At 40.5% G+C, this 24,251-nt stretch overlaps 1 protein-coding gene and 1 long non-coding RNA gene across 5 annotated transcripts in view; both read left to right on the plus strand.

The window, feature by feature from the left end:
- Window positions 1-11,616, plus strand: part of EHF (ETS homologous factor) — a 41,213-nt gene extending 29,597 nt beyond the window's left edge. For 3 of the 4 annotated variants that reach the window (XM_017666702.3, XM_017666703.3, XM_037019871.2), the window contains 5 exons: window positions 265-333; window positions 459-527; window positions 5,619-5,681; window positions 6,938-7,133; window positions 7,233-11,616. In XM_017666702.3, the coding sequence (XP_017522191.2) occupies window positions 265-333; window positions 459-527; window positions 5,619-5,681; window positions 6,938-7,133; window positions 7,233-7,332 (497 nt within the window). In that variant the 3' untranslated portion in view covers window positions 7,333-11,616. The remainder of the gene's footprint in view (window positions 1-264; window positions 334-458; window positions 528-5,618; window positions 5,682-6,937; window positions 7,134-7,232) is intronic. The other variant, XM_017666704.3, reaches the window with a different exon arrangement.
- A 4,259-nt stretch (window positions 11,617-15,875) lies between these two features.
- LOC140844273 (uncharacterized) lies at window positions 15,876-23,596 on the plus strand. Its single transcript, XR_012122422.1, has 3 exons — window positions 15,876-16,104; window positions 19,441-19,528; window positions 22,324-23,596. It is a non-coding gene; the product is annotated as an uncharacterized lncRNA (long non-coding RNA).
- Window positions 23,597-24,251: the final 655 nt, after the last annotated feature.

Raw genomic sequence — 24,251 nt, forward strand, 5'->3', positions numbered from 1 at the left:
TCACTGTTGCAACTTCCCTAAAAAGGCAAAAAGTATAGAACACATGGATAGCACCATAGCACAGGCCATTTCCCCCAGGACCCTGGAAGAAAACTGAGGTAACATTATTATACAGTAATATGGGGCTGAAGCAGAATCGTATCCCTTCTTTCAGAGGACCATCCCCAAGTTCCATGCCTCATGGGTGAACAGTGAGTTAGAAAAAGCAAACGCTTCACCAGGGGAAACTGATGGCTGACTGTTCTCATTTTTTGTCCTTTGTAGACCCTTCCATCATGAACACCTGGAAAGAAGAAAACTATTTATATGATACCAACTATGGTGGCACAGTAGGTAACTAACTCCCTAACACTTGTGGCCCTTTTACATTCTTATTCTGTTTTGTTTTTTTTTAATAGCCACAGGGTTATACTGTAAGGAGGGGGCTCTTAATGTCCTTTACCTTTTAACTGTCACAGATTTGCTGGACAGCAAGACTTTCTGCCGGGCCCAGATCTCTATGACAGCAACTGGTCACCTTTCTGTTGGTAAGCAGTCCTGACATTTGAGGCTGAGTATGCCTCGTGCAAGTGCTTACTGAAAATTAATGAGCATTACCCAAATCCCATGTTTTCACTTTGCTGGTGCCTTTCTCACTAAAAGACTAGGGAAGGATTAGAGTTAGTATTTATAAAAGGTCTGCTTTTAAGCCAATATTTGTACATTAAAAATGACCAGCAATGATGCCTCTAGGGAAAGTGTTGTTCTCCTGTGAAACCAAGTCACTCTCTCTTCAACAAAACCTTGCTCTTGGGAGATTATCTGATAAAATTATTCATACTTGGGTATACTTATGGGGGAAGAAGGCTGTATTTGATTTTTAATGTATATTATATTTGGTGTTAGAGAAAGAATGTCTCACAGTGGCATCCAGAGCTCAGTGAAACTGTGGTGATTGTCTCTGGGTAGAAGGGTAGTAACTGGAAATTTCTAGAACCCTGAGAATTATAGGACAGTTTTTAAGTTTGACCCTGATGGCTCATCAGGACCACCTATAGTCAGACCGCCTATGCTTTATGAATTCTGTTCACATCTGATATATTTGATTAAGAATAGATGCAACTGGGAGCCATCCATGACTGTCAATCAAGGTGGCACTTAGTGAGAGGGTTGGTCTGTTGGGAGTCTGGAAGAGGGGTTAGCAAACTATATTTCCCCTCCCCTTACAAATGGGACACTGGCATGTACTGTTAGGAATGAACTCACGGGGAGGTGAATAGAGGCTTTCATGTTGTCCCTTGATCTGGGTGTGAACTTGTCGATCTGTTTGGGTCTATAAAATGGGGCTTAGACCTATCACAAGTGAATTGCTCTTTTCCTGGAATTGAGTTTGGAACAACTTCAAAACTGGGATTTAAATGAGTGTTTGTGAAAGAAAGCATGGAATGAAACAACAACCCCTCCTCATTTTTTTTTTTTTTTTTTTTTGCTTTTGTTGAGTGTGTTTTTGAGAACTGAAATAATGAAAGCTTTTGGTTTGAGGTTTTGTTCGGATCAAGCCCCTTGAATGAGACAGGGCTGGGAGCCAGTGTAAATGCTTCTGTAATTGAGGTTAAGAGAGGAGGCTGATTCATTTCTCTACTTCTCTCTCCTTCCAGCAGCTCATCACATTTTGTGTCACTCTAAGTATTTGTTGAAATTAGGAAACAGATCAAACACTGGAAAGCTTCTGCAGTGGATTTCCCATTCTGGGGGAACTGAGCCAATCAGGGCCAAATTTCTGTGGCAATCATTGCCACCCAGTCAAGACCAAGGGTTTTAGAGCTGAGGAAACCATTCTGATTGCCCTCTGACTTCCTTTCACACTTTCTAAGGTGCCACCTCTGATGTCCTTCCAGTTAGGTCTTTGGCTTATGGCAAAAGATTCCAACTGAGAATAAAGTTGAACCAACCACTTCCCAAGCCTCAGGGGTGTTAGGTCTTGAGGTACCTGGGAAACCTATTAAAGCCACCATCACAGCTCTGCTGCCCTCACAGACTGCTTTTCTCTCTTCTGTATCCTGACTTACCTTCTAGTATCTCAGAATCAGTGCAGCCAATTTCTGTTTCACATTTGTAGTAACAGGGAATGCACTATCTCCTGAGCTTGCCCATTCTATTTTTGAAGAATCCTTCTTAAATGGGCTTTACAAAAGTGCTTTCCTTGACCCTGCCTTGATCCTTGATTCCTCATGTTCCCCATTCCTATTCTACAATTATAGCACTGGCTGGAAAGTGAGATAAGCAATCCAGGGCCTCTGTCAGAATTATCCCTTAAAGAATCAATTCAGTGTCTGGGGTTGGAATAACAGCCCTCCAGTGGGATAGTTAATTACAGCCTTGTATGAGCCAATTCCTTTCAGGATAATTCGGTTTCTACTGGATAGAACCAGAAACCTGCCACCCCCCCACACCCCTTTAATCCCCAAAAGACCTTTGCCATTTGTCTGAGTCTGTAGATTTCAAGCTCCCATTAACTTGAGAGCAGTTAAATGTCTTTCTATGTTTTAATGCAAGTTACAAGCTGAGCTAAGGCGAGGCCCAACATAAACTGATGCCCTCTATGATAAACGTAGGTGGGGAAGCGGGCTTTGTTTTGATTTCTCTGTCATCTGTCCATTTCATAAAATGCTGCCACCAGTGTTCCTGATCTGCCCGATAGTCCTCGAGCCAATCACGCCAACTCAGGCTTGATGTGTTTATTCACTGACTTGTTGAGCCTAAAGCTAGGGTGGCACGGTCTATTATAACACTGACATTTGTATATCCCGTAAAGAAATGGCTCACAGCTGAATCATATGCAAATGCTTCTAATCTTCTCTTCTTGAGAAGCAGCTTAGCTGAAGTCATGTTCTAGAACTTGCATCAGAACCCTGTGGCTTGGTGCTACCCCTGCCTGGGCTGGACCTTGGCCTGAAGTGCCTGGGAGCAGATGGAGAGAAAGCCAAGCTGGACAATTCCCCAGAGCAAGTCATTATTTTATAAGAATGAATCACTTAACCATATGGCTAACTTCAAAAGTTTTGATTTTTATTTGGAGGAGAGGAGAAGGCATAGGGGGAGAGGCCATCATATAAAAATGAAGTTTCAGATCAAAAGACTGTGGTGTTAGACTGCCCAGTAATTCTGCAGCTGTTTCTGCACACTGGGGAATGGGGAGATGCTAGAAGAAATTGGAATTTTCTTTTGCCTTTGGCTGCATAATTCTCCATGTGGTGACAGAAACATTTTTATTTGGGGATTTTTTTTTTTTATCTTTCCTAATCTGGCTGGAGGTCTAGCCTGGGTAAATGGCTGACATTGCAAGAAAATTCTCTCATAGTCTATCTGGTCTGGGGTTTTTAAATCTAGAGTCCATGGACTCCTCAGTGAACCACAAGCTCCTGAAATTGTTTATAGATTCATGTGCATACACATATGTGCGTTCTTCTGGAGAGAGGGCCCAAGGTTTCCATCTTAGTCACAACAGTACCTTAATCCCAAAGTGACTGATTCTGCATCAGCTTGGAACCCCTGAACAATGACTGAGGCCAATAAACTGAGAGACATTCGGGTCTTTCTAAGTTCAACCCTGGCTCTGAAATAATAGCCCTGCATCTCTCCTGGATGCCATTTGAAAATGAGCTTTGCTTGTGGCCTGCTGGGTAAATGCCACTCTTTGTCTGCAGAACAACACGGTCCTGTCAGAGTGATGTATCACTTGGAAACCGGGGTGGGTGCCAGACCTGTCGCAATATTGTCACATCCTGATGGGGTGTTGCAACCTCACCCTGAAACCTGCAGGGAGGGAGAGTGAAGTCTCTTTACATTTCCTGTGAATTTGTCCTTCCAGATTTCAGAGAAACCCAAGTCAGGTGCAGGTCCTCCTGCTGACAAGGGTAAGGGAGAAATTCTTAACCAGAGTACATGATTTTTCTTATAGCCAGATCTTACTAAATTCCTTGCCTCCATCCACCATGGCTTTCAAAGAAACTGCTGGGAGAGCTTGGTTGTGACAAGCTGGGTGATCAGATAAGTGAATGTGTCCATGCATGCTGAGAAATAAGGAATCATCAGATTGGAATTGCTTATTCCTACCGACTAGAGCATTATAGAACTGATTCTTGGTAGAGAAGACTTCTGTGAAATCTGTTATGTGCCATCATCTTTGGAAATGGCATAGATTAGTGGTTGTGAGTAAAGCTTTTGGTTCAAATTGTGTTTACATCCCTGCTCTGCTTTCAGGCTGTGTGACTTTAGACAAGTCATTTGATTTCTCTGTGTCTCAGCTCTTCCGTAGTTGTGAACCATCCATCATAATAGCGCATAATAGTTGTGTGAGATAAATAAAGTGATTGTGTAAAGTGCGTAGCATAGCACCTCATATGCAGTAAGTGCTCAATGAACAGTAGCTATTCTTCTTGACCATTTTGATTAGGATTAATGGTTATCCAAAAGTTTTTGTATGATAGACCACTCTTGACAATCAGATGAGTGCTAGGGGCCCTCCCCTCTTATGGCAGTTTCAGTCTGAAATGCTCTTGAATGCTGCACCATCCGTGGGTCCGTGGCCCTAGGTCAGGAAACCCAGATGGAATGCACACAAAAGAGATGGGTTTTACTGGCCCAGCTTCTTAACAGGGTTGGCCTGCATTTAGAGACTACTCTGTTTTAAAATTGGCAGAGTTTTGATTATGGAAATTTTTGGTAAGGTCTGCCGTGGTTCTCCCAATGTTGGAAGTGCACGCTGACGGATACACACACACACACTGCTGGATCATTTAGGCTTCTTTTAAGTTTTATTTCACAGAACTGCCTCTGTCATCTCCTCTGGTGGCAGTCACAGGGTCACCATCATGAATCATTTGTTAAGCCGAACTGTGTTTCCATAGTCCATGGTGGCTCTCTGTACTAAGCTCAGATCAGTCAATGGCCCCTTTGTCAGGCTGATTAAAATGTAACTTTGCATGCCAAAAAAAGGCACTCCTCTGGCTTAAGAGCCATTTTTCTTTTTTATAAATGTTTACCATTTTTTTGTGTTATATAAAAAAAAACAGAACAAAACAAAAAAATCCCAAATCTTTCAATGACCTAAGTCCTTCAGTGCCTTCCCTCTCAGAATAAAAGCTAAAATCCAAAAAAAAAAAAAAAAAGATTCCTAACAGCCTTAATGATATGAACCTCAATATCCTACCTACCCTCTGCCCCTTACTCACCACCACACTGGCTTCCTTCTGTTGTGTGGACATACAAACCACACACTAACCTCTGGGCCTTTGTACCTTACCATTCTCATTCACAGAAGGCTTTTCCACAAGCTCTCTGCATCACTGTATCCTTCACATTCTTATGGTCCCCTTATCAGAGAGGTCTGCTGTGACCACTACCTTTTTAGTAAATTGTAAATTATTTCCATCTCCTTATTTCTATCCCCATTTCTTGCCCTGCAATGTCTTTCTCTATAGTCCTTTCATCTCTGTTTTGTTTGAGTCATATACCACATAGATGAGCAGTGCCAGGCATGTAGTAGCTGCTCAATAAATATTATTGAGTGGATGAATGAATGAAAAGGATGATTGCAGGGGACAGGTAAATTAAGCAGCTCTCCTTTTTCCCTTTAGCAGAGTCACCTGAGGTGAAAAAGGAACAAGATCACCCTGCCAAGTCCCATACCAAGAAGCACAGTAAGTTGATGAGCTTTCAGACAGCCCTTAGCCCTTCCCTTTAAGTTGGGCATAACTGAAGGCCACTTATTTTAGACAAATATTGCCTCTGCCTGCTGCCTCTGTTTCTTCACTACAGACTGGGTAGGGTGAGAAAATAGAGGCAGTACTTGCCGGCAAAGTAACCTCTTCTGCACTTATTTCTCCAAGTGGAGACCCACTGGATACTTCTTTCTTGGGCTGTTGTATGTGTTCTTAAATGGAGAGAGCAAATGAACAAGAACTTCCTATAGACACAGGCTTAGCAATTTCTCTTCCTCCAGAGAAAAGGGTGGAAGAAGAGGAAGATGGGAAGAAACAACCGAGATGCACTACATTTTTCTCTTGCTGAATGTTGGCTTTCTACCTTCGTGAAGGTGTTGATCCAAGAAATGACAGTTTATTCTTAAGACTCAACAGTGTTGTTTGGAAGTTGTATTTACCTCAGTGATAAAAACAAATGACAATATATGAAATAGCAGAGACATGGAGTTGGTGGGAGCATAAAAAGAAATCAAGATGGTATAATCTAGAAACTATAGGGAATTGGACATCTTTACTATTTTCTATTTCAGATCATCCCACAGAACTGAATTAACACAACCTGCCAAATTGGGGATGTGGGTATGGTATTGTGTTACAAGTCTAGTGGGGATAAAATCGAATTTGGTTGCTAATCTCGTTAAAGTAGATGCTTTATTTTCAAACTGGACCCTCAACCCTGTAAGACCCTGCCCCAGTGTATTCTAGGAGTTAAAATTCTAGAGCCCTAGTGATGTGTATTTGGCAGAAGCATTGTTACTGGGTGGGGGTGATTTACTTGATTGAGGTGATAAATAAAAGTGGCTGAAATGTGCACTCTTGGGAAGTAACAAGTTGAAATAAATCCCAAGCAATCTGTCAACAGTGATTAGAAGAAACTTCTCTGGCATAGTAGGTCTAAGATCTGTCAGTCCTGGCTTTGCCACAAGTTAACTGTGTGACCTTGGCCAAGTCACTTAAATTCTCTGTGTCTGTTTCATGATTCATAGACTAAAAAATTGTGCCAGTTCATTCTCAAATGCCTCTTTTGTCATATCCACTATTTGTGATTCTGTAATCTGGCTTTGCTGGCAGGTAGCAGAGAATTCAGTCTCTCCTACTTGATAGAAGGTGTTCCAACCCCGTGCTTCTTCTTTCCCTTCTTTGTGATGACTTCATCCATTAATAAATTCCTTTTTTTTTTAACTTCTCCTCAGATCCTCGAGGGACACACTTATGGGAATTCATCCGAGACATCCTTCTGAACCCAGACAAGAACCCAGGGTTAATCAAGTGGGAAGACCGTTCAGAGGGCATCTTCAGGTTCTTGAAATCAGAAGCTGTGGCTCAGCTGTGGGGGAAAAAGAAAAACAATAGTAGCATGACCTACGAGAAGCTCAGCCGAGCGATGAGGTGAGGGGCTGCCAGTCCCCCGCATGGCAAGGCCAAGGGACCAGCTGTTTCCCTGGCATCTTAGTCTGACAGCCCCTTACGCCATATCTTCTGTTACAGGTATTACTACAAGAGAGAAATTCTGGAACGTGTGGATGGACGAAGACTGGTATATAAATTTGGGAAGAATGCACGTGGATGGAGAGAAAATGAAAATTGAAGCTGTCGACGCTTTGACCACAAACTAAAACATGCCCCCAAATGATTAAAAATCAAGAACTCCTGGACGTAAATATTTAAAAGACTACTTTCCTGTGATATTTATGTACCATGATGGGAGAAATAATCTACTTCTAAAGGGAAGAAAGAACACTACAGTTGATAAAATTATTTTGTTACTTTGAAGTATGTCCTATGTGGGGAACAAACGTACACAGTTTTCTGTGAAATATGATGCTGTATGTGGTTGTGATTTGTTTTTCCTCTGTTGTGAAGTTCTTTTCTGCTGCAAGAGCAGGGTTTGTGCTTCTTGCTGAGAGAAAGAAAAAAAATAAGAGGGCATTAAATGTTTTTATATGCAAAATGATTTAGAAAAAGGTGATGTGTCCTCTGCACATAAGCATCCACATGGCCTCCTCAAGAGAGATGAGCATGGTTGCTAGGAGGAACTCAGGATCTCAGATTGACGGGATGAACCAGAGGATGCTGGGAAGTTTAGCCTGACCTTAAGAACCAGTGGGTGGGAATGAAGACTTCCAAAATCCAGGTGGACTGTAATCACTGCATTATCTCCTGACTTGCAATATTTAAATCAGCAAGAAGAATGATGGTGGGGGGTTTTATACAAATTCAGGAATGATTTACCTGATGCCAAGGCTATCTTTCCCCCTCCCCCTCAGATGACTGGTAACAAAAATTCAATTTCCTCCTCTGCTCACTTCCAGTTATTTATGAGAGTGTACAGCCTTGGTTATTTTTATGCCAATTGCTTAAAAATAAATGGGAAACAGGAAGTGGTGATGAGTTTGCTCTTGTATTTCTATAATCCATAGTTTCTCAATTAGCACAGTGCACATTTTTGGCTGAGTAGTTCTTTGTTGTGCATTATTTGGCTGCTGTGTACAATGTAGGATGTTCATCAGTAGCCATGACTTCTACCGACTAGACGCAGATAGCATGCCCATTCCCCAGGTTGTGACGAACAAAAATGTCTTCCGACATTGCTAAATGTCCCCTGCGGGGCAACGTTGCTTTTAATGGAGAACCACTGATGTAGCCAGTCAAGATGAAGATGGCGTTTTAGTCTCAGAACAAAAAGATGTATGAAGTCTTTTAGTCCATAGCATGAAGCAAAACCAAGACATCAAAGCAATCTATTTTTAATTTTTAAAATGATAGGAACAGTGGGTTGAAATAGCTAGAGGGATTTCTTTCCAGAATCCCAGATGACAGGCAACATTAGATAAATCAAACATAGTAATGTAGTGAGAACTGCAACAGGAGACATTTTCACTGGGATTACAAAGCAGAGTAAAAATGACTTTGCGGAAGGAAATATGGAGAGAAGAGTGCGTGTGTGTGTTGAGAAAGGCAGGGAGAGAGAGAGAAGGACAGTGTTCTAGGGAAAAGCTTTGCTGATGTTACTTTTTATAATCTTTTCTTTTTTGGATAATCTCTCATCCCAAAAGTGAATGCTGCATTGTCCAGATTTGCAATCATTTTTTTTTTTTTAAGAAAGAAAAGGAAGGAAGGGTGGAAGAGAACAACAGAAAGCTCAGCTCAGGAGTTGTTGTCAGAAAGGAATTGGAGACTTCTTCAATGATGAGCCTGTCCCGGGGTACCTGGAGACTTATTGGGTTCTGCAATCTGGGAGGAACATGAACCTGTAGACACTTTGAGAATGGGTTTGAACCTCCAGATTCCTTTTGCAGCTTTTCTTTTTGGCTCGCTGTATCCTTGGCTTTCTCTTCCTCCTGCCTCTCTATCTTGAGCAATAAAATGGGGATGAGGACATGTACCAGTAAGGAGCACTCTTCATCAATTAATGGAGCACCTACCAGTATCTTACCCAGTGGAGGTGATTGAGTCATACTCAAAGGTTGCAAAGTCTTTGCAATGTATTCAGGAGACTGGAAGTAGGAAGAATTAAGACTTTTCCTAATTCTAATAAGATCCGTTATGGATGGTGACCTTATAGCACCAGCTTAGTGAGATGACCTTCTGAAAGTACAACCAAGTCCATTTTTATTTCTGCCTGGCTTGGTCACCTCCACAAAGGTGTTATTTAGTGTTGTCAAGTCACAGTTACTGGTGAAACTAAGAGAAATAACAATGAACAGCACAGATCTGAGATGTCCTTGCATCAAAGGCACACCTTTTCCAAGTAAGGCTATAGAATGGTGAGGCCATCCCAGCACTTGACTACACTTTGCACAGAACAAATTAAACATCCAGATATTTGAACTGGTGTCAATGCTTGAATGTTTGTGTGTCTGAATTGTGTAAAGTTATTAGAGATAGCTGCTAATTCTCACTCTGCTGTTCTTTCCCTGGCTTTGCCTCTTCATCATCTTAAGGTGGCTAAATCCTTCTCTAACTTCACTGTTCCCCAAATCTGTTTCTCACATTCCTCCAAATTGCCCTTGGCTCTCTCTTCACCTTCTCCAAAGAAGAGCAATCCCTGTTGTGTAGTGAGTCTGGGGAGTACCAAATGGAACAGTTCTGTGGATAATTAGCAGATGGTGTTATTTGTTGAAAGTGACAGTTTCTTGACAACTGGTTCCTGCTTAAATAGGCTGGAGTATTAAGTTCTTAGCATCTCTCTCTGTTGTATTGGCTTGAGTTTGATGTATTTTCTATGAGCTATTTATGACTTGGAGAACTCAAAATAATTAATCCATGCCAACTTGGTGTATGAACAGAATATTTCCTACCACAGTGTTGTGTGGGAAAGCAAAATCCCAGAGAAAGTCAGCAACAGGTGAAGCCCCCTTCCTCTGGGGACTCACAACTTCTTACTTGAGATACGTGTTTGTCCTGGGTGTACACATGATCACTACACTGGTCCCCTTGACTGCTCCTTACACTAAAGGCTTGGGCTGTTATCATTATTTTCATGGGAACCTGAGGCAAAAAAATGGTTTGCTAAGATTTTATCAGACTCAGGTCAACCAAGGCTCCTAGATACTTGACTTGATGAAACTTAAGCAAGGCCCTGGTTCCCAGAGATATACCTACAGATTCCTGAACTTGACTTCTGAGCAGGGAAGACCTAGATAATGAGATTTCCTTTGAACACATTGTTTCTTCCTCAAAGTTCCTGCCTTGCTAGGCTGTAAGCTCTATGAGGGCAGGGACTGTATCTCATCAATATTGTTTTCCCAGTAGCTAGCATGAGATAGATCCTTTATGAATATTTGCTGAGTGGGTGAATAAATGTCTTCTGGAAGACTCCTTGGATCAGGAGGCCATATCCATAATCGGGATGTGAATCATTTCTTCACTGGAATAAGAGTACAGTGGTCAAGCTGTCAAGGACATATTACTGATGAGATGAACATCTTACTGTGACACTCCCCTTTGCCTTCCTACCTGTGCTGAGATGAAACCAAAACAAGTTGCTTGGTTCCACAAGTCAACATACATGGAATGAGAATTTTGTTGCCTTATTAGGAGCTGTGAGACTTATCTGGTACAAGAAGCCAGTAATGACCTGTTTTAACCAATGAAGATTATAAATGTGTTTATATGATGTAAATTTCTATTTAAGTGTAAAAGAGGCCTAAGTTTTAGAGTGTTCAGTTTGGTATCTATATTTTTTTCTTTTTGAAAAATACTGAGGGATCTTTTGGTAAGGCTAGTCATACATGTCAGATTTAGTTCTGCAAGTGTGTTGTGTTTCAAATGTATAAAATACAGGAAAAGCTAAAGTAGTAAGACGGAAAGGCAATTATACTAGTCTTCAATAGTTAAAAAAGCATTTGTTGAGTACATACTATGTGTACAGCATGGAACCATACGTGTAAGGAGCTTATCTGATTATATGGTGTTTATTAGATACTCCATATGAACCCACTGGGTGGATACGTACTGTGTGAAAGAAAGATCAGCATAGCAATCACAACATCCGAGCTGAGTTATCCTCAGGATGGTTCTCAGGATTTCAGTTCTGGAGTAAGAGATAGAGCACTTACTAAGAACCTGTTGAGACTGTGCCTTATGAACCACTGAAATGTATGTCTTCACAAATTTAGCTTAATTGGGATTAATCTTGTAGTAGCATCTGCATAATTTCTGCTTTTCTTCCCATTTGGCTTCTCGACTGAAAAGTTGTGGGAAACAACCCTACTGCCACTGTTTTTGAAAAAATCAGAAATCTTGCCCTTTAAACTATGTTAAATCCAAACTAAGTATTTCTGTTTTAGAAAGATTATATTTTTTCAAATATGTTTTTTTTTTGTTTGATGGGTCCCAGGAAACACTAATAAAAACCACAGAGACCGGCCTGCAACTGTGTTTCATGCTTCAACTAGTCATTCAAAACTGGGCTTAGAGGAAAGTCACTTAGTCTATAGCACAAAACATGAACAGTTCCTGCATATATGTACTCAATAAGCATTTATTGAGCATCTACTCTGTGCCAGGCACTGTCCTAGGCACTGAGTTATGCTAGAGAATGGAAGGGGCAAAAACTCTGCTCTCATGAAGTTAATTTTTTACAGGATGAAAACAGACAAAACATCAACCAACAGATAAATAAAACATAGCATATCAGATATGTAGTAAAGAAATGTAGAGCAAAGAAGAGGAGTGAAGAAGGCAGGAGTATGTAAGAGTCTACTGCAAACTTAGGCAGAGTTCAGAAGGAACCACTTCATTAAAGACCTGAAGAATGTAAGGGAAGGAGCCATGTGGATAACTGGGGGTTGATGCCTTACTGGAGGGACTGGCAAGTGCAAAGAGCCTGAGGTTCCTGACATGTCTAAGGAACAGCAAGGAAGTCTGTTTGCCAGAGTAGAATAAGCAATAGCAGGACATTATGTAAGAGAGGCACAGACAGGCCAGATCATGTGTACCTGGGGACCATTATGAAGGCTATAGTTTTTCTTTTGAGTGAAATGGGGAACCACAAAGGAGTGACATGCTCCCACTTATGGTTTACAAGAACCCTCCTGGCTGTTGTGTTGAGAATGAATTTCAGAGAGGCACTCAATGCTGAGTGTACATTAGTGAAGGATACACAAAGGGAGGTAGAAAAGAACACTCCTACATCCAGGTTTCCAGTATAATACTTAAAAATATTTCAAGGCAGTTAAGTGAGCTCTACCAGTTCATAACATATTTCTCTTGGGGCTCAGAAAGTCTCGGTCATTCAGTCACTTAACCTCATAAATAATAATATAGTAACAGCTAACCATCTGGGGAAGATTCACCTGGTCCCAGGAACAGTGACATGTTCTTTATATTCATTATTACATTTAATCCTCATTCAAGCCTCAAACATACAGATACTATCTCCAATTTTCAAATGAAGGAAATGAAGGTCGGCAAGGTTAAATGACTTTCTCAAGGTTATACAGCTTGTAATAAGTGGTAGATTTGGTATTATTCACCCATATTTCCCTTTTCCCCAAGTTCATAATATTAACTCTAATATTTCTCTAGTTTGTTGAGGTGCTAATATTACATCCACCCCCATAAACACACTTTCATCGTGAAAAGTGTTGGAGTAATACTGAGTTAAACAATGTTTTGCAGAGTTATTTACTGGAGGACTTCTCAGAGCCTTTATTATGATGATGTGAATCTGTGAGAGGGAAAAATTGTTCCTAATTTTTCAAACTTATTTGACAATGGATCTTTTTCATCAAAGAAGACTTCATGAAACCTGCACCCTTTAGACACTTGGGGAAATGATGACTTTTAGATTAGAGATTTTTAAATTAGATATTACATCTCTGATTTAGAAGAAATAGTATTTTCTTGTTCCAGCCGAATTAGTATGCTGATATTTATGCACATCAACTTTGCCCAACTTTGAATATATTGCACTTTGTCTTTCATTGAGAAGAAATTCCCTCACTGCCCTAGGCATTATTTATTTGCATTGATGCATTGCTCAGTAATCACAAAGTAATTGCAAAGTGGCTCCTTTTAGAAACTAGGAACAGTCCTCTTTAGAACTATTTGTCCAAAACTATAGGCACTAGCAATTTAAGTTGAATTTAATTAAAATTACATAAATTAAAAAATTAGTTCTTTGGTTGCACTCTCCACATTCCAAGTGGTGAATAGCCACAGATGGCTAGTGTTAGCTGTATTGCACAATGCAGATATAGACTATTTCCATAATCAAAGAAAGTTCTTTTGGACAGAACTGCCCTAGGATCTGACTGGGAGGATGCAGTAAGGGTGGAAGGGACAGTGAGCAAAACTAAAACTACCAACAGTGAAATAAGATCCAGTGAGCCTTAGAAACCAAAGGTGACCCTGAATTGTAGAGAACAAGACAAATAAAGATTTCAAGGCAAGTATCTCTGTATTTGCTGGAATGGTGACAGTCTCTGCAAGTGCAAACAAGTTTGATGCTGTCAGTGGAGACTTAGGGTGGGAAGATTTGATTATTCTTATCTCTAACCCCCCAAATACCCTATAGTCATTAATATGAAAGTCCAAGGATGTGGCTTTCTGGTTGAGAATATTGGCATTGAGGGGAGGTCACTGAAATGGAAAGGGAAACAAAAGGTCCCAAAATAAGAATGGCTGGCATTGCTCATTAGCTGCTACAAATGGCACGCATATTGTTTTGTTCCTTTTTTTCAAGACCAACGTTTTGAATAAGGAGTTGACCCGTAGGCTTTCTATTTCCTTGTAAGTCAATTCTCTTACATTAACTGTTATGATCTAGCCTCTGTTCACACCAAGTCACTGAAAATGCCCTATTGAAGGTCACAGTCAAACTTCCCTGCCTCAGAGATTTTGCTTTAGAAACTGTTCCCTCTCCCTAAAATGCTCTTCTGACCTTCATGGAGCTAGCTTCTTCTTGTCTCAATTCAAGAAGTTGCCTCTCTCTAATCACACCAACTTAGTGGCTCACCCTCCTCCCCCATCACTTACAATGTATTATCCTCATTTTGTTTTCTTCTTACAACTTACACTACCAGAAATTATGTTCTTACTTTATTGATTTACTTATATAGTATTTATTTTCTCTGTAGCATGTAAGCTCCAGGAGATCAGGGACCTAGCTCTATGTGAGCTAGAATGTGCCTAACATGTGTACCCAACTCCATAAATATTTGTTGAATAAATGAAGGATCTTTCTTTTGACTTTCAAATTTATGACACTGGTGACCTTCCTCTCTACTTTTGGAAAAGATCTATTCCCTTTTTTCCCCACAACAGTTTTTCTTTTTCTGTTTTCTGAGTGCTGATTGTTTAGTCCTACTCTTCCCATTCTTTTAACTGTACTTTAAAGATTAAACCCTCAGCCTTTTTTTCTCCTCTTTTTACATTCTTTCTCTCCTACACTTACTTCTTTTCTTAGCCTCCTGAGAGCGCAGTTCAGAGACTTCATAATGATGTTGGGGAAAAGAACAGGCAGTTTGTTTCTGGTTCTGGATTTAACTTTAACTGGCTGGATACTGTGGAGATGTCACTATTTCTTCATTCCTTAGTTTCTTCATCTTTTAAGTGAGGATACATACCAACTTCCCAGTGGTGCTGTGGGAATTAAGTGGGCATACTCCAATGTTTGAACATTCTATAACTTATGGAGGGTTTATACATGAAAGCACTGTGCTAAGTACTTTGCTTTTATTTATTTTTTTCTTTTAATCCTCACTTTAGCCCCTATGAGACAGGTTCTATTGTGGTTTCCATTTGACATATGAGGACAAGAGACTCAGAGGACTGCCTGAGATCACCCTGCGGGAATGTGCCAGAACTGAACCCCTGCTTGGCTGAGTACAGAGTTGGGGTCTTAATCATGATATTCTCTTTTCTCTCTTGGAAAATGCTATGAAATGAGTTAAGCACATATCCTAAATTTGTGACAACTCAATGAGAGGTATTTAGAGTGTCTAGTTAGGGAACACAATGACAGCTGGCCAACATGGGGGTCTTTAAGCCATTTTGCCCTGTGTTAGAGTCATACCTGATCATCCCTAGCCAGGGAGGAACTAAGATTCAAAGAAGAGTTGGTGTCTTGTCTGCCCAAAAATCAGAGCCCCAGAGATGCTTAGAGCTGGAAGATCATTTGATGCAAATTCCTGTTATAAGAGTACAGAGTGCTTAATGAACAAACCCAAGGTCTTAGCTAGGCGGAGAAGATCCTTTCTGTCCTTAGCTAGCAGGAGAAGGTAGTTTTGCAGTTTATGAATCCTTTCACTCAAGTGTGAGCATTGCTGACCATGGGTTCCTCATAATCACAGTGGTCTTCCAACCCCAACATGGAGACATCCTCAGGGAAGCTTCTTTTCCTTCTGCCATGTGACCTTCTTATGTTGATTCTTTGAATCCAGCCAACATCACCTCCCTTCTGGGACCCAGCCGGCTCTAGGAGGAAAAACTGCACATCCTAGACATTAGTGGGAAAGTAGATGTGGAACCAGAAGTACCAAGTCAGAGCAGCTATGAAGTCATAAATGCAGAGATCCCTGGCACTGCTGAGGAAGAGGCACGAGGGAGCACGGAATCTAGCAAAAGGTCGCATTAATCATCAGCATTCTGACATCTCTCTTTTGCTTCATTGTGTGTGTGTGCGCGCGCGCGCGTGTGTGTGCGCGCGCCTGCCCTCCTCTCTCTTACCTCTGTATCTCTTTCAGAGTCGCTGTTGCTTTCCCTCCTCTTGCTCACCAGGCCCTTTCAGACTCCTTCTCTCTCTGAACCTGTCTTTCCAGGTCGCTGCAAGACCAAGAGCTGAAGAGAAGACAGTCCCAGACTAGGAATGGTGCCACCTCTCTGAAAGCCTCAGTGGTGACAATAACAAATGGTATTTACCTAAGAGTTATTAACACATCAACTGTTCTCCCTTTGACTGTTTAGTCATGTCACTCAGCACTAATGGACTTTTCCAATGGCAAACAGAAAGAGAAGAGGGAAAACAAACAGTGTATTCACACTCAACAGAGTCAGTGATCCCTACCAAAGCTGTGAAAACAGAGGTGATCTCTCAAGTTTGACCTGAGGACACATCTCACTTGGTGGGGATACACAGGATTCAGAGCCCATGTTGGACTTTCTGCTGAGGTTCCCTGTGAAAAGGAAAGCAAGAAGCGAAAGATGAAGCAATGTGGTGTGGGAAAAAAGTGCTTCACATATTCAACAGTTTTCAAATGTGTTTTGATCACAAGCAAGGTCTGAGGCACTGTGCCCGGTGCTGAGCACAAGACAGGCAATAGGCAAGGCCAAGTGATTAGACCAAGTTCACACCGCAGGCTAGCGAGCCCGCTGGACACCCAGTTCTACTCCGCCATGCTGCCTCCATTGGCGCCCATTCTTTCTTTAGGAACGAGGTATCTTTAAGTCACTGGGAAACAGGCTAACAGAGTAAAAAGCACAAGCTTTTGAGCTGGAGCAATCCCAGTTCCAAATCTCATACCTTCACTTAAAATCTGGATGACTTTGATCAAGTAATTTAACCTCTTTAAACCTCAATTTCCTCATGAACTCACAGGAGTTCTAAGTTGGAGCTCATGCTTTAAGGGGGAGACAGCCAACAACCAGGGTATTGCCCTGCAGTGCGACCAGTAACAGGGAAATGCAGGAAGACAGAACCTAGGTTCCGTCGTGACTCCTCCACTAGCTGACCCTTAAGGTTTCTGAGACTCTCTTACTTTGGTTTCTTCATTTGTAAATTGACAGGTTGGACTAGACCATCTCTGAGATTGTTCCAAAGAGAAAGTTCCAGGAATTTATGAAAGCAAGTTTGAATCTGGTCCAAAATTGATTAAAATTTTTTAATTCCCAGGGTTGGGAAGTTAAAGGAAACATGCATTCATCTCTGGTGGGTCTGTAGGACTGTGGAGGTGGGAGGGGAGTGGAAACAAAAGTAGCAGAGCCTGCATTCCTGCCCATATGTAGTCATTTCCAACAGAATCTGCCCTTTTGGATCTCAGAACAGTGTCTCCATGCGGTAAAGCTGCTCCCTGGAGGTATGGCTCATTGATGACAGTGATAGTTGATATTTCTTTAGTGTTTGAATACTGTGCATGATCTCATTATACTTATATGAAGTAGGTAATATCATCATTACCATCTTTGCCTTGGGATGAGGAAACTGAGGCTGACAGTGATTAAATAATTTGTCCAAGTAGCAGAATTAGGACTTGAACCCAGCTCCTGAGCAATGACATTTCTATCACAGAAACTCTTAAGCTGCTAAAGGAAGCATCCCCTGAGGTTTAAACAGCTCAGGAAAGTCCCTTTTTCTTTGAGTAGACTTTCTTAGAAACAGGAAGTAGAATTTTGCCAAAAGTGCAAAAATAAACAGCTCCCTGGGGCATTGAGTGTAATTTGAAATTCAAAACTTGTAAGAGCTATAGCTGTTTCTTCAGTCTGATTGGTCCCAGAAAGCTAATCGTGGAGCCCCAGATTGGACTCCCAGGGAGTTCCTGCAGTAGGAATACATTACAGATCCACAAATAATGTTGATCTCTGAGAGCATGTGTGTGTTATGTGAGCAGCGCAGTGTCAGGGATACAGGATGACACGGAAGAGAAAGGTCATTTCTGGTCCTGACAACCTGAAAAGCCTTCACAGAAGAATGGGATTCAATTGGCCATTGGTGAAAAGAAATTATTTTCATTGTTAATAAAATAACTTAAAAAATGATATCTGATTATTATTTTTAAAAAACTAAATATAGAAAAATAGTAAGAAAGTTAAAAAATATCTCAAATCCCACCACTCAAAATAGCCAATGCACACGTTTGGTGGCCATGATTCTAGGCTTTTAGAATAATAGAAAGATAGATGGAGGGAGGGCTGGGAATTGGGAGGTGGAAGATATAGGTGAAAGCAAGGCTTTTCACTACAAAACTTTATATCTGAACCATATTAATGTATTAGCTATTCAAAGAAAGAGAATAGGTAAGTGCATCGTAGAAAGAATTTCATAAAAATGTGAATTTTACATGCTACTTAGCAATTAAAAAACATCCAATTTGATTTACTTCAACTTGAAGAAAAAGAAATGGAAGGAATCTTTGAATTCAAATAAATATTTCTTTAATATAAAATATAAATTTTAAAAAGATACCTTTAAGTTCATGAAAATAAAGTACTAAAATACTGACATTGGGGTAATTAAGCTTTTTAAAAGTACATGCTTCCATTTCAGACAGGACTGATTGACTCCTTGATCTGAAAAATGTAAAATTAACGCATATTGCTCCTTGTATTTCCCTTCCCCCACTTACTGATTTGGATTAGTATTTTTTTTTTCATTCCTGAAGATGAAATACTTTCATTCTTTTTGACAAAATCAAAATCCAGATTTCAAAGCTGTTTCATCGTAGATATAAGCTTAAGTGCGTTAAGTATTTGCCATCAGTCTTTTACCCTGGTTTTCCATATTTCTTTATTTTAATTCATTTCTTGGATGTCTGTTTTTATTAATGTAATGAATTCCTATTGGTCCTGCCTAAGTATACAGCCCCCTCTTCTCTCTCTCTAGTAGTTCTCAATTTCCCGTGGGGAATCCATGTAGTTCTGAAGAAACTAGCTCTTTTTTCAACTGCAAGTAAGGAGCGCATTGACCCATGGTGAGCAAATCAGAGCATTCTATATCCTAGGTGAAGGTTATCTCTGTGACTTAAGCTGGTGCAGAGTGAGTCTCAGGACTTTTTTCTGGGAAGGTTGGGACTTAGAAATCTCTTCCTAAGATTATGTGACATGAGGATGTGACTCACAGAACCACTACTATGTGAATCACAGAACTAGCCAGTACACTGAAGAGGGCAGAAAACAAATTTCAGGGAACTGGTGCTGGATCCCTGATGACATCATGGCCCCTGGATCAAGCTATACCTGAAGCTGTCCTACTACTAGACTTACCAGTTACAGGAGTCAATAGTTCTTATTCTAGATTTCTGAGTTTTCTCTTGACTGTACAATGAAGAATACTAGTTAATATAATTGTGAAGGTACCTGGTGACAGGGTCTATGGAAAGGATATTCCTGTAAAGGAATGGCATGAACAAAGCTTCAGAGGACAGAAAACAGAGAGTATGTGGTTTAGTCTTTGGTTTTCTCAAATTACAAGGGGCTTTGTTCTTGTTAAAGAGGAGTAGAACACTGTGTTAACAACTTGTCTATTTCTTTACAGGAAGATTGTTGTCTGGCACTGGGAAAATGCAAGGGATCCAAGAAGAACCCAGTGGGAGAGCTGGGAGTTGGGAGAAAGACTTGTGCTGGTAAATAGATGGGGCCCATTTTATTCTCTTGTGGAATGTTTTAAGGCATTGGGTACATTTCAGTCCTGGGACAAGTAGAGACAGAATCCTGAGTATGAGAAACCTTTAATCATACTAATGAAGGTGAGAACATTTTATCAGAAATGTTCATTGCAGTTTTCTGTCTACAGGGCAGAGCCCTTCCCTGTAATCTGGAAGAGTCTAGCTTTGGAACTACTGATTTCCGATCAGATTGAAACTATCAGCCAGAACAATGAAGGACTTGGGTGACCCTGAAAGGATCCCAACTGCCTTCAAATTGACCTACACAATGGAAATTATTGTCTTTTGGAAATATTTGACTTGGGGAATTTCAACCACAATCTGTGATTCTCAGAGAGGCAGTGTATTGTAATACTTAAACACTTGGATCCAGGGCCAGATTGTTTGGGTTTGAATCCTGGCTCAGCCATGATACTAAATACACTTAATCTGTGAAGTAACTCTATGTGGGTTTAGTATTCCCATTTTGTAGATAGAAACATGAAGTTCAGAAAAGTTGTGATTTTACCAAATTCAAATTTAGTTAGTGGTAGAGACAGTATTTAAGCCAAGTTCATCTGGCTTCAAAGTCCTTATTTGTACCCCTGAACTATCTGTTATCACTTCTGTTAGGGCATGTTGCCCATAAGCTCATTGCTGCAGGGAGAATAGCTTCTCCTGATTTTTCCAGATCAAGATGCAGGATTTTGAAAGATTGAGTCATTTCTTAAGCCAGGACAAGAAGTAGTCTCTGCATTTTGTTTCTCTCATTTCCATTCTCCCTGCACTTCTGCCAAGAAACTCCACAAAATATATTAACTCCAGTCATGCCATCCTTGGGCTTTGAAGCCTTCAAAATCTTCCCATTACCTAACAGATTAAACTCTTCAGCTGCATTTCCCATTCTTACCCTTCATAAAAATAAAATAAAGTAATGGTCTAACTCTTCAAATTTTAAATAACACTATAGATTTTTGCTTCTAACTATAATACAGTAGCTCCCAGCAGAATGACCAGAAAAGTTTGAAGGTATTGAGAATTGCTAAGGCACCCAGGACTTAAAGGGACCAAGTCCCAAAGAAGAAGGAATCATGCAAGAAAGCAGGTGACTTCTTGTGACTTAAATCTCAGGGCATTTTTCAATTTTGGATTTGAGACAAAAGGCCCAGGCAGGGGACATCTACTAAGAGTCAAAGAAACCACAGAGATTTTGATAGTTTTGTGGACCTGATGAGACAAAAAAGAAAACAATTGAGGAGTTAGAATATCGGTGAATAGAAGGGGCTGGAGAACTGATCCCAAACACTCCATCAGATTCTATACCCCTAATATTTGCCAAATTCTGAAGTTGCTTATGGCAGGAGACTAAGCAACCTACACTGTGAAAAGCAGAATGAAATATTGTTAGTGTCAAAATGCCAAAGGCCAAGGATGAGGATTTAGGACCAAGCAGTTAGAAAAATCTTCAATAAATACCCCAGGCTCTTATTGGGAATTCCAGAAATAAGAGACAAACCAGAAATGATAGGTTCTTTCCATAATAGAAAATCTACTTCAAATTAATACTTGATTGGTGAAAGTTGGTAGTCCCTAATCTATCTACTTAGCAAAGGAAAGAGTGAAGTTTTTCAGGAGGAAGATAACATTATTCAGTCTTGACAATTTTTCATTCACAGTTCAGTAAAACATTACAAGGACCAAATGACTAAAACTTAGAGAGAAATTAGAGAACGAAAAGACAAATGGAGGCAGTAAACAGCTCTAAAACCTGTGTAATTGGAGTCCAAGGATGATAGGAAAGAGAATGAGCTGAAGCAACACTGAAGAGATAATGAGCAAGAATTTTCCAAAATAGAGGAAGCCCACTGGTTCTGTAATTCTTGCAAACTCTAAGAAAGAATCAGAAGAAAACCACACCTATGCTTTCTTTGCTAAATTCTGAAAGACAAAGACCTCAGAGACCAAGATAAAATCTTAAAAGTAAGAGAAGAAGAAAGATGAATAACATGACTTTTCCTAAGAAACTGGAAGCCAGAAGACAATGGAATAACTTTTTTAAAATTCTGAAAAAATAATTCCAAGTTAAACCTGTATATCCAACAAAATTATTCTTTAAACATTAAGGCCAAACAAAGGCTTTTCAGACAAAAAGGAATAGAATTAGTCACTAGCAGACCTATAGTAAAATAAATACTGTAAGAAGTTTTTCAGGAAGAAGGAAAATTATTCTAGTCTGGAAAGGACCTGGAAAGAAAATCCAGTCATTTCCTCTGCCTCTGGGAAAACAAACTCACTGCTTTCAAGTAGTTCAGAGCCCAGTGATAACCTGTGTAAAGTCTGTACATTGCTTGACACAAAGTGAGCACTCAATAAATGAAGGGATAATTGCATTGCCGCTAGACCTCATTTAAAATCTTTACCTTTCTCGTATTGTTGGATGAAGGACAGTGGAAAAATTTCTTTGTTCACATAAATAAAGTCTTGGAATTCTACAGTGGCTGAGTTGGGAGGGCAACGGTCTGGTTCATTGCTTCAGGGCTTCAGGGCAAAGGGATGGAAGATTCTATCTCCTGTGGCTGCCAGCCTCCCAGATGGCCTCCCCAGGATCCCCACTTCCTGAAATTCACATCCTTGTGTTGTCTGCTCTGTCAGTGTACTAGGTTTGGTCTGCAGGACCAATAGACAATGGCAGAATAATGTTATGTCTTTTCTGACATTAAATTACTGAAGACATTGAGGCTTCTAGCTCGGGCATTTATTTCTTCCTTTCTCAGATTACTTGCTCTGAGGGAAGTCGGTTGCTGTGTCATGAGCAGCTTCACAGGGAGGCCCACATGGTGAAGACCTAAGACCTCCAGACAATGGTCCAATCATTGAGCTTGGAAGTGAATCCTTCAGCCCCAATCAAGTTTTCAGATGTTTGAAGCCCTGGCTGACAGCTTGACTATAACTTCATGAGAGAACAAGACCCAGCAAAGCATCATCCAGACTCCTGATCCTCAGAAACGGTGTGAGAGTGTGTTTGTTATTTTGGAGTAATTTGTTATGCAGCAATAGATACTTACATCCTTTAAAAGTTACTTGATAAACATTTGTGGATAATTTAATTGATGTGAAATAATTTTAGAATAAGTTATTATTAATAATTTAATATTTGGTTTCTCATCTCATGTTCAAGACATTAAGTAACTTTGCCAAGATGCCACACTTGCCTCTTTCTTATCATTGAGTTGCCATCTGCCTTCTTGATCATAGTGTTTCCCCAGGTCTTGCTCCTGTTCACATTTTGCCTTCAGCCAGATGGGGCAAGATGAGTTAGACTGTGGGTTCCTTCATCTGGGCTGGTTGTCCTCCTCTACCACAATGACTGGGCCTGTTTTCTTCAAGAGATAATAATCCCGGCCTTATTATGTATCCAGATGCTATAGGAACACTTGTTTCCCTCTAGGCTTGTTTTCATTACAAATTTCAACACAGAACTAAGAAAGCTGATGTCTGAACTCCTGAGGAGAGTGTCATTTTAAATCGTTGCATTCTGATCTTCATATTTCTTTCCAGAGAGTAGGTTGGGATAGAAGAGAAACTTGTGGGAAAGAAGAAAGGCTTTTCAAGTCATCCTGTCACATCAGTATCTTGGCAAAATAAAGGCTGAGGTTGATAATGACTACATCTAGGAAAGGTACAGGCTTGAGCTGTTGAGACCTTAGCAAAGCTGGACCATTATGAGAAGCTGCTGGTGTTTTCCTGCTGTAATAAGAACCAAGACAGGACTCCAGGCTGCTGCACTGTCGTAATTTGCCACCCTGGGAAGAGTTTGGAAATTTCTCCTGTGTCTGTGATTGTACATAAAAGGGACTGTAAGCTCCTCCAGGGTAGGCACTAGTCATATTGTCTTTTCGAGCTCAGAACCACACAGTTCTGGGCATACGGTGAATGTTGAATGAAAGCAAGGATGTGTTTTTCAGCCTTTGTGATTATATATGCTTGTTTTAAGATATATTTTCTTTAACCCCCCAAAACTTTCTTCCTTCTTCCACAAAAACAAAATAAAACAAACCACAGAAACAAAACAAACCCAGATTGCTGATCTAATAATACTAGTTGTTTCTCTGCTTCTGTGTATCATTTACTATCTGAGGACATTTTATCTATTACTGTACTTTTCTCCAACAACTTTGAGTTGGGATCAGAGCTCTATTTTACACAGAAGGAAGCTTGCACAGAAAGGTCATTTTCCTTGCCCAAGTCACACTCTTCAGAAAGGGCAGAGATGAGATAAGAACCCAGGACTTTCTGACTTCAGAGCCCCATGCACTTCCCACTACTCGTACTGTCTCTATCCACACGTCGATGACATAGCCCTTCAGTCCCCAACTGCATGGCCACACTTTTTGAATCAAGAAGTATGCATGTCAGGGCTCCCTAGAGAAGGTGAGGCTCAGCACCTCCCACTCACTTTTAATAGGATGGTTCCACTTTTCTTGACTTTACACTGGATTTTCCTATAAAATTTCTTTTGAAGCATTCCAGAGCAAAGTTTAACCAAATTAAACCGCAACACACACGGTCCACTGACCTTGATGATTAAGGAACTCTCAGGTCCCTGCTATGAAACGCACTCCAGTTGCTTCCTCCTGAGCTGGCAGTCTGCAGGCTCAGTGGCTCCGGGCAATGAAGAGTGAGTGTGGAGTCAGACCCCCTT

Source organism: Manis javanica, chromosome 11 (assembly GCF_040802235.1).
Source record: "Manis javanica isolate MJ-LG chromosome 11, MJ_LKY, whole genome shotgun sequence".
Taxonomy (NCBI): domain Eukaryota; kingdom Metazoa; phylum Chordata; class Mammalia; order Pholidota; family Manidae; genus Manis; species Manis javanica.